The sequence below is a fragment of the Dipodomys merriami genome, unplaced genomic scaffold (assembly GCF_024711535.1).
Source record: "Dipodomys merriami isolate MVZ:Mamm:240054 unplaced genomic scaffold, mDipMer1.0.p SCAF_14, whole genome shotgun sequence".
Lineage (NCBI taxonomy): Eukaryota > Metazoa > Chordata > Mammalia > Rodentia > Heteromyidae > Dipodomys > Dipodomys merriami.
The window spans coordinates 3,954,705-3,967,493 of NW_027202715.1; the positions used below are offsets into that span (position 1 = coordinate 3,954,705).

At 38.0% G+C, this 12,789-nt stretch overlaps 1 protein-coding gene across 5 annotated transcripts in view; it reads left to right on the plus strand.

Annotated features, from left to right (window-relative positions):
- The window catches only part of Adk (adenosine kinase), a 424,911-nt gene that overhangs the window by 381,043 nt on the left and 31,079 nt on the right, over positions 1-12,789 (plus strand). For all 5 annotated transcript variants that reach the window (XM_070020633.1, XM_070020634.1, XM_070020636.1 and 2 more), the window contains one exon: positions 6,716-6,802. In XM_070020633.1, coding sequence (XP_069876734.1) covers positions 6,716-6,802 — 87 coding nt within the window. The remainder of the gene's footprint in view (positions 1-6,715; positions 6,803-12,789) is intronic.

The window sequence follows — 12,789 nt, forward strand, 5'->3', positions numbered from 1 at the left end:
AATGCTAGGTTTCATTAACCATATCTTTAAAACCTAATTTAGGTTCAGTTTTCTCCATCAAATCATCCAGTTAACCAAAGTCCTGTTGTTCCATCTCTCCTTTGAATGTTTATTGAAGTTCTAATAGTTGTTACTTTGTGATGTTTCCTTAATCTATAACACATGCCAGATTTCTCCTTGCATCTAAGTTCTAAGTGGCTTTAGAAGACAAATCATGTCTTAGTATTCCTCCCGTTTCTCTTCTGCCAAAGAATCCAACAAAGTATGAAGAGTTCATAGCTCTTGTTCAACAAAAACTTGCTGCCTGATTGAAGGAAATAAGCTCCTAAGACTATCTTATGAATTGTATTGGGTTTTATATTTGACAAAGTCTTTCATACTGTTAACACTTTATATATAAATATATATAGTTATATAGTTATATATATATAGTTACAGAAATAGGTAGAGTAGGTAGAGCAAGTATTATCTTTGTTTTTTTAAGCAGTCACTGAGTTTAAGGTACATTATGAATTTCCCAAGATTACTTAGTTAATTAGCTTCATTGACCCCAATCCCAGCCTCCACCATGCTAGTCCTGGGGCTTTAACTCAGGGCCTGGGCAATTTCCTTCACCTTCTTTTGCTCAAGACTAGCACTACCCCTTGAGGCAGAGCACCACTTTTTCTCTTCATGTGGTACTGAGGAATGGAACTGAGGGATTCATGCATGCTAGGCAAGCACTCTACCACTAAGCCATATTCCCAGTCCCTCCAGAGTAATCTTTTTATCTTTCCCATTTACAAAGAATGAAATGCCATTAAACCTACACATTCATTATGCTGTGGTTCCATGACCTTCTTTACCCTAAATGCCCTTAGCTCACCAAGCATAGTGCTTTGGAGGCTCTACTGAATCTTCACCTGCTTGCTCTTTCTTGCCATTGATGCTCTACTCCCATCACTTCATCACATTCTCCTGCTTTTTCTGTGGCATCTATTAATATCTCAGTTATCTTATTTACTTAGTCATTACTTGCTTCTTGCCTATTCCCACTAGAAAGTAGGCCCCCAAAAAGCAGGATTTCAATCTACACTGGTCACTATTAGTCCCTAATGGAGTACCTAACAGGATGTGTTCTTAATAAATCCATGTTGTATAAATTAGCCAAGCCAAAAGCAAACTTAAGCCATGGCTTTTTTTACTTGTAATCCAGTGTACTACCACCATTTTACTTAGCCTCCTATTCTTCAAATCACTTCTACTTTTGGAACTACAATAAAAAATGATGCTCAGGATAATGACATTAAGATGTGCTATAGGATTCTCTATTAGCAAAGAAAAATTTCATGCAGTTTAATAAACTAAACTAATTAAAGCAGGAATGTCATGGTATATTAATATATTATGTTAATATATTTATTAAAAATTCCAACTAAAAAAGACTTTCTGCTTTTTCTTTAGTTAACCAGAAAATTAAACTAATCCAGAGCTCTTCATTCCCCAAAAGTCCTTGGCAATTAGGATTGTTCTATAAATTTCTATTATTAGCAAAGTTTGTCATCTGTTTCATTACCCTGTTTATTAGGGCAGTCTGAGCAATGGTGTTTTTGCTCATATCCTGGTTTGTGTGTCCTAGTGAAAAGATCCTGGATTCTGGTTTTTTCACTGTCCTGTGACCTAGACATATTTCACGCCATTAATACAACTAGTTTCCGGTGTCCATTCTCTGCATAAAGTAGGGAGGATATTATTGACTAGGCTCTTAAGCACAATAATTAAATTTGAAGTCTATTTAAAAATAAGAGCTTTAATGCTTTACAATAATGTCTGTGGTGGGTAAGATTGAAAATAACCTAAAGCCCATCATCAGAAGACTGCTTAAATAAATTAGAGTATATCCATATACTGGACTATTATTCAGCAATAAAACATAACAGGGAGATGCTCTTGTTTACTAGTACTGAAAGTTCTCCAAGTGGAAAAAAAAATATTCAGAGCAGCCTGGATAGTGTATCTTTTGTTAACAGTTTAATAAAATGTTATGCATATACCTCACAATTCACTCAGAGTATATGATCTAATTTTGAGTATGTTTAGAGCTGTGCAATCATTATCTTAATAGATTTTAGAACATTTTTTCCCTTACCTAAGAAAGCAAGTCTGATGGAGTTTCTAAGCCCCGTGCCTCTAGTTACCACCATTTTTTATCCTTCTATGACATCAGTTTTTTAATATTCTACATATGGGTGAGATCACGTGATACTTATCTTTCTGTGCCTAGTTTATTTTGCTTTAATATGTTCTTCAGTTTCATTCAGGTTTTTGCAAATTATAGCTCAATAGTACTCCATTTTGTGTATATACTACAACTTTTTACCCATGTATCTGTTGGTGGACACTTAGGTTGATTCTGTCTTAACAATTGTTAATAGTGCTGTAGTGAATGAGGGAGTGCATACATCTTGAAAATACTGATTTCATTTCCTTTGGCTGTGGGCCCAGTAGTAGAACTGTTGTACTATTTTCCATAATGTCTGTACTAACTTATCAAGTCACCAAGTGTATATGAGTTCTTTTCTCCACATCATTTGGTGATGTTATTTGGATGGTCTTTTTGATAATAACCATTCTTACAAATGTGAGGTAATAACTTACAGTTTTGACTTGCAATGCCTGAGGATTAGTAATGTTGAGAATTTTTCCTGTACCTATTGGCTATTTGTATGTATGTATGTATGTATGTATGTATGTATGTATTTTTATTATAAAGCTGCTATACAGAGGGGTTACAGTTACTAGAGTAACGCAATGAGTACATTTCTTGTTGAGCATTGTTACCCCTTTCCTTGTTGTTCTCTCACTATCCTTTCCCTCCCCCATCTCTTTTACTGCTCCCCCCATCCCCAAAATTGTAAAGTTCATTTCCAATATACTGTCTTGTGGGTATCATTGTTGCAATGGGTGTCTGTTTCCTTGTTTTAGCATTCTGTTATTTCCTTTACCCTCCCCAAATTACACTAATGTAGATACAAGATGCAGGGTACCAAAATCAAGTACAGTGACAACAGGGGATGTACCATAGGGGGAAAAACATACAAAGGAGACAAAAAAAATCTGTATGTCTTTTTTTTTAATGTCTATTTGTATACTTTAAATAATGCCACTTGGTTCCTTGCTAATGAGTTTGTGTTCCTTGTATATTTTGATAGTATCAGATGTAGTTTGTGAATATTTTTTCCTATTCTATACATTATCTCTTCATTCTATTTCCATTGCTGTACAGAAGCTTTATGTGTGTGTGTGTGTGTGTGTGTGTGTGTGTGTGTGTGTGTAAAATCTCATTTATCTACTTTTGAGTTCTTATTCCAAAAACTCATTGTCTAGGTCAGTGTTATCAAGCCTTCCCCTATAATATCAATATCTTTAGTCTTAAAAAAAGGGGGGGTGGGGGGACAGGTGCTGGTAGCTCACACCTAGCTACTGAGGATCTCAGTTCAAAGCCAGCCTGGTCAGGAAAGTCAATGAGATTCTTATCTCCAGTTAACCACCAGAAAACCGGAAGTGGCGCTGTGGCTCAGGTGGTAGAGTACTAGCCTTGAGCTGACGAGTGGAGGGACATGCTCAGGCCCAGATTTCAAGGCCCATAACCAACAGAAAAAAAAAAATCAAGACCCCACCTGGGCTTGGGGATAGGGATGGCTAAAGTGGTTGAGAACCAGTACTGGGCCTGGAATTCAATCCCCAATACTGGGAAGAAGAAAAGCAAAAAACTGTACCCAATTGAATCATATGAATTGAGCTTCATAGTATGTCTTGAGATTTAGTGAATGTTCTTCAGGTGATGCTCATGATAAATTGTCTAGTATAGCTGTGAAGTAGGTTGTGCTGGTCATTTGAATTTTAATATGATTAAACATTACTTAGTCTACCTTCCATGACTCAGAACACATTTCAAGATCTTGCAGATTTCCAGGGTCATTGTTTTGAAAGGAGGTCTCCTAGTTGTCTAAATGCAGAAAATAATGGAGACTGCATTGTATCTATGTTAAATTATGATATATATCTATATATAGATATGTATAATATTTTTTTGTTTGGCCTTGTGCATGCTAGATGAATGCTATATCAGTAAGCTAAATTTCCAGTCCTGTAATATTCTTTTGTTTTTGGTTGTCTTTCTGTAAGTCATAGAGCTTGAACCTGGAGTCTGGGCAATGTCCTCGACCTTTTTTGCTCAGGGCTAGCACTCTAGCACTTTGAGCCAAAGTGCTACTTCTAAGATGGCTAATTGGACTAAAAGTCTTATATTCTTTCCTGCCTAAGCTGGCTTTGAACCGCAATCAGCTCTCAGCCTCCTGAATAGCTAAGTTTACAGGTGTAAGCCACTAGCCCTGTATGTGTGGCCATCCGGCCCTTTAATATTCTTATGTATATAATTTATACCATTAGGGCTGGGAAGTTGGCTCAGTGGTAGAATGCTTGCCTCACATGCATGAGAAAAAAACCCAGAATTGGTGCTGTGGCTCAAGTGGTAGGGCGCTAACCTTGAGCTGAAGAGCTCAGCAGGGACAGTGCTCAGGCCCAGAGTTCAAGTCCCATGACCAACAACAACAAAAATAAATAAAATACAGCAACAATCTATGTATATATCCATAAAAACAGTATAATCAAACCTCATATAGAGTTTTCAGCTGTCTAGAATAAGAACCATGGTTCAAAATACTCTTCCACTTTGAGTTAGGTTTTACTCATAAGTTAAAAAAATTTTTTTTAGTCAGTCGAGGAGCTTGAACTTAGGGCTTGGGCACTGTCCCTGCTCTTTTTTTTTTTTTTTTCGGTCGTGGGGCTTGAACTCTGAGCTGGGGCGCTGTCCCTGTGCTCTTCAGCTCAAGGCCAGTGCTTTACCGCTTGAGCCACAGCGCCACCCCCGGTTTTCTAGTGGTTTATTGGAGATAAGAGTCTCACGACTTTCCTGCCCAGGCTGGCTTTGAACCGTGATCCTCAGATCTCAGCCTCCTGAGTAGTTAGGATTATAGGCGTGAGCTACCAGTGCCTGGCTCTGCTCTACCTTTTTGAGCCATAGTACCACTTTCAGTTTTCCAGTTGGTAATTGGAGATAAGAGTCTCAGACTTTCCTGCCTGCTCAGTCCTCAGATCTCAGCCTCTTGAGTAGCCAGGATTACAGGCATGAGCCACAGGTGCCCAGCTCATAAGTAAAAATTTGTCCAGTTACCCAGGCTCTGGTAGCTCACATCTGTAATCTTAGCTATTCAGGAGTCTCATATCTGAGGATCAAAGTTCAAAGCCAGCCTGGGCATAAAAGACTGGGAGGCTCTTAGCTCCACTTAACCACAAAAAAAAGCCACAGTAGAACTATGGCTCAAGTGGTAGAGTACTAGCCTTGAACACAAAGCTCAGGGAACTGACCAGACTCTTGAATTCAAGCCCCAGGACTGGCATTAAGAGACAAAATAACTTTTTCAAACAGGAAACTTTAGGAATTATACCTAATTGTGCTTCCCTTTCCATTTAAAATAATTATTTCAAAATATATAAATCTGGTACTTAATTCTTATATTACTGAGTATTTTATAGACATTTTGTATTATTACACAATTCAACCCTATTATTAATAGTAATGGTGTCATTAGCTTAGCTCATTTTCCTTATTTAGTGCCTATTTGTTCTATTTTATAGTTGTTAGTTCCCTTAAGAATATAACTTATATTTGGAAGTAATAAAACTAGATTACTTTATAAATATTTATGATACAGACCTTTTCTTAAATCAGACTGCAGCCCTTTTCCAATTATTTCTAATAAAACCCACTTAAATATCTCTCCTCTCCCCTCCCTTTCCTTCCTTTTCCCTTCCTCTGCCTCCTTTCCTCTCTCCCCCACCCTTCCCATTGCACTGTGTACATTGTACTTACATTCAGTGGTCTGTCTCCCCTTTGTTAGCTGACCAGATGAGCTTGTTTATAATAAGCCAAGTAAAATCAACAATCCTTGACATTGACATTATTATAACAAAACAGTAATAATTTTATTGTGCTATTTACGGGTTTCTGTAGAGAAGCTCTCAAGACTCATTATTTGTATTTTTAAATTTATAGCTTTGTATTTGTAACTTCATCCAAGATTTCACTGAAGGAACATGGTCTTTGTGAGAGACCATTATCTAATCCATACGAATATTTCCTTTAGCACATAGTTTCTATTTAACTACTTGTACTGTCCAGGAAATGCACTGCTGCTCTTTATAATTGTTACCCTTAAAATGTGAATTACCTTGGTATAACTCACAAGACATATATACCATCTATGTTCTGAAATTTAACAAAAGAAGTATTATATGTAGATGACTGCACCTCGGTTCCCAAGAGCTCAAATACAAAATACAGAACTAATGCCCTGCTTCTGCCCTTGAAACCAGTAAGGAAGAAGTCAAAGCCAGGCAACCGTGGCTCACACCTGCAATCCTAGCTACTTAGGAGGCTGAAATCTGAGGATGGTGGTTTGAAGCCAGCCCAGACAGGAATGTCCCTGAGACTCTTATCTCCAGTTGACCACCAGAAAACTGAAAGTGATCCTGTGGCTTAAAGTCGTAGAGTGCTAGCCTTGAATGAATAAGCTCAGAGACAGAGCCCAGGCCTTGAGTTCAAGCCACATGACCAACAAAACAAAAGAAGAAGGAAAGAGAAGTCAGTTTGCCTTGTTGTCTCTAATTGCAGAAAATGAAGTCACTGCTTTTCCTGTCCTGGATCAGGACCAGAAAGAAATTATTGACACCATTGGAGCTGGAGATGCATTTGTTGGAGGTACAGACTCATTATTTTTTTAAGTAATGAAATATGTTGCATATATTTTATACTCTGGCTCTGTTTGATACTTTTCTGTCAAGTATGTTTCTCAATCTGTCTTTCTTTATCCATCGTATCAATGAACATCAATGGTATTGAAAAAAAAAACAAAAGTAAGAGCTGAGAATGTGTCTTAGTGGGTAGAGTGCTTGCCTGGCATTCATGAAGCCTTGGGTTTGATACCTCAGTACCACATACACAGAAAAAGCCAGAAATGGCACTGTGACTCAAGTGGTAGAATGCTAGCCTTGAGCAAAAGAAAATGGCCAGAAATGGCACTGTGACTCAAGTGGTAGAATGCTAGCCTTGAGCAAAAGAAGCTCAGGGACAGATTCTGGACCTGAGGCCAAGCCCCAGGACTGGCAAAAAATTAAAAAATAAAAATAAAATTACTTTAAAAATAAAAACAGTTAATAAACTGAACATTTGTGGCCCAGATCTGTAATCCTAGCTAGTCAGAAGGTTGAGATCTGAGAATTGCTGTTTGAAGCTAGCCTAGAGGGAAAGTCCATAAGACATCTCAAATAAAGCATCAGAAAAGCCAGAAATAGAGCTGTGGCTCAAGTGGTAGAGTGCTAGCTTTTATCCCAAAAGCCCAATGACAACATCAAGGCCCTGAGTTCTAGTTCTAAGAGTAACACACCAAAATTAATAATTAATAATTAATTCCTAATATTCTTTACAAGGGGAGTATTACAAGGGGATTTTACTACAGGAAAAATATATATTTGGTAAAGATAATTTGTTATACCCTAGTCATTTTCACAAGATTAATTGTATCTATCAGAGTATTGCATAAACAAGCTACATTAAGTACAGTAGATAGTATACTCATAGCCCTTTAGGCCTAATGTTAACATGTTCCTTCCAATAAGTCATAGTGAATACTAAGCAGCATGCTAATAACCTCATAGTGTCTCTGGATTATATCCCTTGGTTATAACATCTGTTTCTAACACAATAATGGGTGTATATTATTCTAGAAAAAGTTAAAATATTTCCCTAATTTGGTCTCAGTAAGAACTGGTAAATTTTATAAGGACTAATGTATTTACTCAAATAAGCTTAAGACAACTAGAAAATTTGGGGCTTGATGACTTAGACAAAACTAAAATCTGATTCAAAGTTTCTTGTGATAGGTCTAAACTCCTTACAGTTCATTGTAGTTAAGTTGGTCTTGAAATATAGCCCAAAGGGCTATATCCTAATCATTATTTCTTTCTCAGAACACCAAGCAATACACATTATTGCTTGACCACTACCCAATTCCCTTAAAGGAACAATATGAATCATGAGAAACATTTAAATTTATGTGACAGTTTAAACTTAATATTCTTTATAAAATATCCTTTTATTTTAATGGTCTTTTCACCAATATAAATTTTTACTTTCCTTCTCCAAAATTTTCCATAGCCAGTTTTCAGTGAATTGGTATCAAATAGAATACTCCATGCCCTATATTTGTTGGCAAGAGTTCATTACACAGACAATATCCTATTTCACCATTATACTTGTTTTTTGGTTTCCTTCCTCTGCAAATCTTCATCATTGAAAATGTAACATGGCTGTCAATTTTCCTATTCCATCCTCTTCAGAGTATAAACCTGTTAGGTAAAAATATTTTACTCAGAATTAATCTGTATTGAATAATGCACTAAGGAAACATGGACTTTTCTGGTTAGAAACTGCTTAGACAAGAATCTTATTCCAAAAAAATTATACCCTGGTACCCTGTATATGAATTACTACTTTAGAACCTGTCCAGCTTTTCCTGAAATGAAGATACAGGTTGACCTATTGTAACAATGAGATGTACAAGACACTATGTTGAAAACGAACTCTTCAACTTGGGGGGAGGGGAGGGAGAAGTTGGGGAGTTAGGGAGGGAAGTGATGCTAGGGGAAAACAAAGGAGCGGGTAACTGCTCAATAGGAAATGTAACTGTAACCCCTCTGTACAGTATCTTCACAATAAAAAATATATATTAATTTTTAAAGATACTTAAAGAAAAGAATCTGTCCAGCTGTAAGTATTCTATTTCTGTGACATTCAGAAAGCCATACAATGAAGTTATCATAGATATGATAATAATTAGCCATTACATCCGGGCCTTCTTTCCCCCCTGCAACAACAGATTCCCTTGTAGATGCCCTACCTATTATGCTGCCAGCACTCACAGAGGGAAACATGTGCTCTTCTTAGGATACCAAATAGCTAGCTATCATTCATATAGAGGTTAGAATGATAAATGATCTCTAGCAAAGCAGTTGGAATTTTAGCTAGAAGATTTTAAACCTCTTTTGTCCCACACTACTTACCTAGCCTAGTTATATTTATTACCGGGGTACAGTTAAGTAAAGAGAAAATAAACTGTGGAACAACCTTTTATGTATGTGTGATAGGTCAGATTGTAATAGTTCAAGCTTTGCAAGCCACATACAGGCTGTCTTGAATATTTGCTTGCTTGCTTGCTTCCTTGGGGTTTTTGGTTTTTTTGTTGCTATTGTTTTGGGGGTTGAATTCTGGGCTGGGCACTGTCCCTGAGCTCAGCTCAAGGTGAGTACTCTACCACTTGAGCCCCAGCGCTACTCCCAGTTTTCTGGTGGTTTATTGGAGATAAGAAGCTCATGGACTTTGCTGCCAGGCTGGCTTTGAACCAAGATCCTCAGATCTCAGCCTCCTGAGTAGCTAGGATTACAGGTGTGAGCCACCGGCATCCAACAAAAATCTAATGTTTTTAATGTACAAACAAGCTGTGCTAGTTAATATCCTAAAGTAATAAAAGAGAAACAAGTTTCTCATAGCCTAGATGTTGGTTCATCAATTTTGATTATAGGCACCTGGCTTTGCTTGGGTTTTTGTTGATATTGTTACCATCTGGCTTTGTTGTTGTTGTTTTGCTGTTCCTGGGGCTTGAATTCTGGGCCTGGGTATTGTCCCTGAGCTCCTTTTACTCAAGTGTAGCATTCTACCACTTGAGCCACAGTCCCATTTCCATTTTTTTGTGTGTGATTAATTGGAAATGAGTCTCACAGCCTTTCCTTTCCAGGCTGGCTTCAAACCATGATCCTCAGATCTCAGCCTCCTGAGTAGCTAGGATTATAAGCATGAGCCACCAGCGCCCAACACCATTTGTTGGTCATGGGGCTTAAACTCTGGGCCTGGGTGCTCTCCCTCACATCTTCAGCTCAAGGCTAGCACTCTACCACTTGAGCTACAGCATCAGTTCTGGTTTTCTGAGTGATTTATTGGAGATAAGTGTCTCATGGACTTTCCTACCCAAGCTGGCTTTGAACCATGATCCTCAGATCTCAGCCTCCTGAGTAAATAGGATTACAGGTATGAGCCACCGGCGCCCAGCTACCACTTTTTTTTTTAAATTAACGCTTTACAATTATTAACACACACACAAAAAAAAAACCAAATAAAACTTTCTTAGCATTCTAGCTTTCTAAAAAAAACAAGCCATGCCCAGATTTGACACAGACTACAGTTCACTGGCCCTATGTGAGCATTGACAGCATTATTTCTAATTTATCCAGACTCACAACTGGATTTTACTCACTCTGTTAAAATCAGAATGGAGAAAGTAAGCTGAACACAGTGTGAAATGTAATCACAGTACTCTAGAAGCTAAGTAGGATCATGAGATTAAGACCAGCCCAGGCTATATAGATATCTAACAAGGTCCTGTTGGAAAACAAAAAAAAAAGAAAAAGAAAAAGTAGAAGACAGGTTGAAACTAGGCAAACTCTGATGGTAATTACTGAATTAGTATCCATTAGTAGTTTCTCACTTTAAACCTCCTCTGTGCAATTCCCAGGATAATCAAACCTGAAATGACTAGGTCATGCAATGACATAACACCCTATTGTCAGTTAGTTTAGTTAGAGGATCCAGTGCATTCTGGGTAACTCAAGCTATCTAGTAATAGCAGTAGATAATGTTTATATTATACCACTGGCTAATCATTTTACATATAGTAAGTAATTTAATGTTTCTATAAACTTCTTAAAATGGATTTGCTTTGCTTTGCTTATGGTACTTGGTATGGAATCCAGGGGCCTTATACATGCCATTCAAGCACCCTACCACTAAGCTTAATCCCCAGCCTGCGATTTTTTTTTTTTTTTTTTTTTTTTGGTCCAGTTGTGGGGCCTGAACTCTGGGCCTGGGTGCTGTCCCTCAGCTCTTCAGCTCAAGGCTAGCACTCTACCACTTGAGCCACAGCACCACTTCTGGCTTTTCTCTCTTTGCCTATATGGTGCTGAGGAATCGAACTCAGGGCCTCATGCATGCAAGGCAAGCGCTCTACCACTGAGCCACCTTCCCAGCCCAGCCTGCGATTTTTTTAAGACAAAAAAAATTTTTTTTTTTTATGGAGCTCAGATAATAGAAAGGAGGGAGAGAGTGGAAGAAACTGAAAAGATAGAATCCAAAGTCTGCATTACCTGGTGAATTTGACCAAGAACTCTTCACTAAGTTTTAGAAGCTATTACACGACAGAGATACATTTAGAAGGCCAGATTATAAACTTGCTTGATTAGCATAAAATCCAAATAATAAAAGTTGTATGACTCAGCTGTTTAATGGCATTGATCTAAGCTTCCTAATACCCTCTTCCAGCAGAAACAGTCTTACTGGGTTGGAAGTACTTTTTTTTTTTTTTTTAAGAGATCTATTGGTTTAAAATGGAATTTTAAACTGTAAGCCTATTCCCATCTGCACACCAGCAAGAGCTAGGATTAAAAATTATTTCAGCAAGCCGGGCGCTGGTGGCTCACGCCTGTAATCCTAGCTACTCAGGAGGCTGAGATCTGAGGATCGCGGTTCAAAGCCAGCCCGGGCAAGAAAGACCATGAGACTCCTATCTCCAATAAACCACCAGAAAACCGGAAGTGGCTCTGTGGCTCAAGTGGTAGAGCGCTCGCCTTGAGCTGAAGAGCTGAGGGACAGCGCCCAGGCCCAGAGTTCAAGCCCCACGACCGACAAAAAAAAAAAAAAAAAAAAAAAAAAAAAAAAAAAAAAAATTATTTCAGCAAGCTGGGTACTACTCAGAGGCTGAGATCTGAGGATCTCATTTCAAAGCCAGCCCAAACAGGAAAGTTCCTAAGACTCTTATCTCCAATAAAACACCAAAAATGCCAGAAATAGAGTGCTGGCCTTGAACACAAAAGCTCAGGGACAGTGCTCAGGCCCTGAGTTCAAGCCCCAGGACTACCATCAAAAATAAAAACCTTCCACGATTAAATTCATTCATTCACTCTATCCTGAACATAAATGGAGAAACAATGGAAACTTTTAGTTTCTTACTCTTTTCCTTTTCTACATTTTTTTTCTGCTTCATTGCCTGATTAACATATCTCCTTTCTGATTGACACAGTCCATCTTTAGATAGATAATATATTCATGCTATTAACTTTCAAGTTTTTCAGGTCTAAGGGTATTGCAGTCTTAGTTGTAACGTTGCCTATCTGTATTCCAGTCAACTTTATGGTGAAGAACAATAATTTTCTTTTTCTGAATTTCATGATTTTAGATAAAACATCATGGCTAGGCATTGGTTGCTCATGCCAAATTCTGGGGATCATGGTTCAAAGGTAGCCCAAGCAGGAAAATTGATGAGATACTTATCTCTAATACACTAACTCAGAAAAAGCAGGAAGTGGTAGAATGCTAGCCTTAAACACAGAAGCTCAGTGACAGCACCCAGGCTCTGAATTCAAGCCCCAGGATGGGCACTAAGTAAGAAAGCAAGAAATAAATAAAGCATGGCTCCAGGCACCATGTACTGCTCACATAGCTCAGTGCAAGAGTGTCCTGGGTTACTTCTAGCCAGTTAAGGGGTGTACAAGTACAACATGGTTATTCATGGGTAATTTTACCCCAAATGGACATGAATTAAATTATTAGTTCAATCACAAGGCTCTAGTGACAGTGACAAA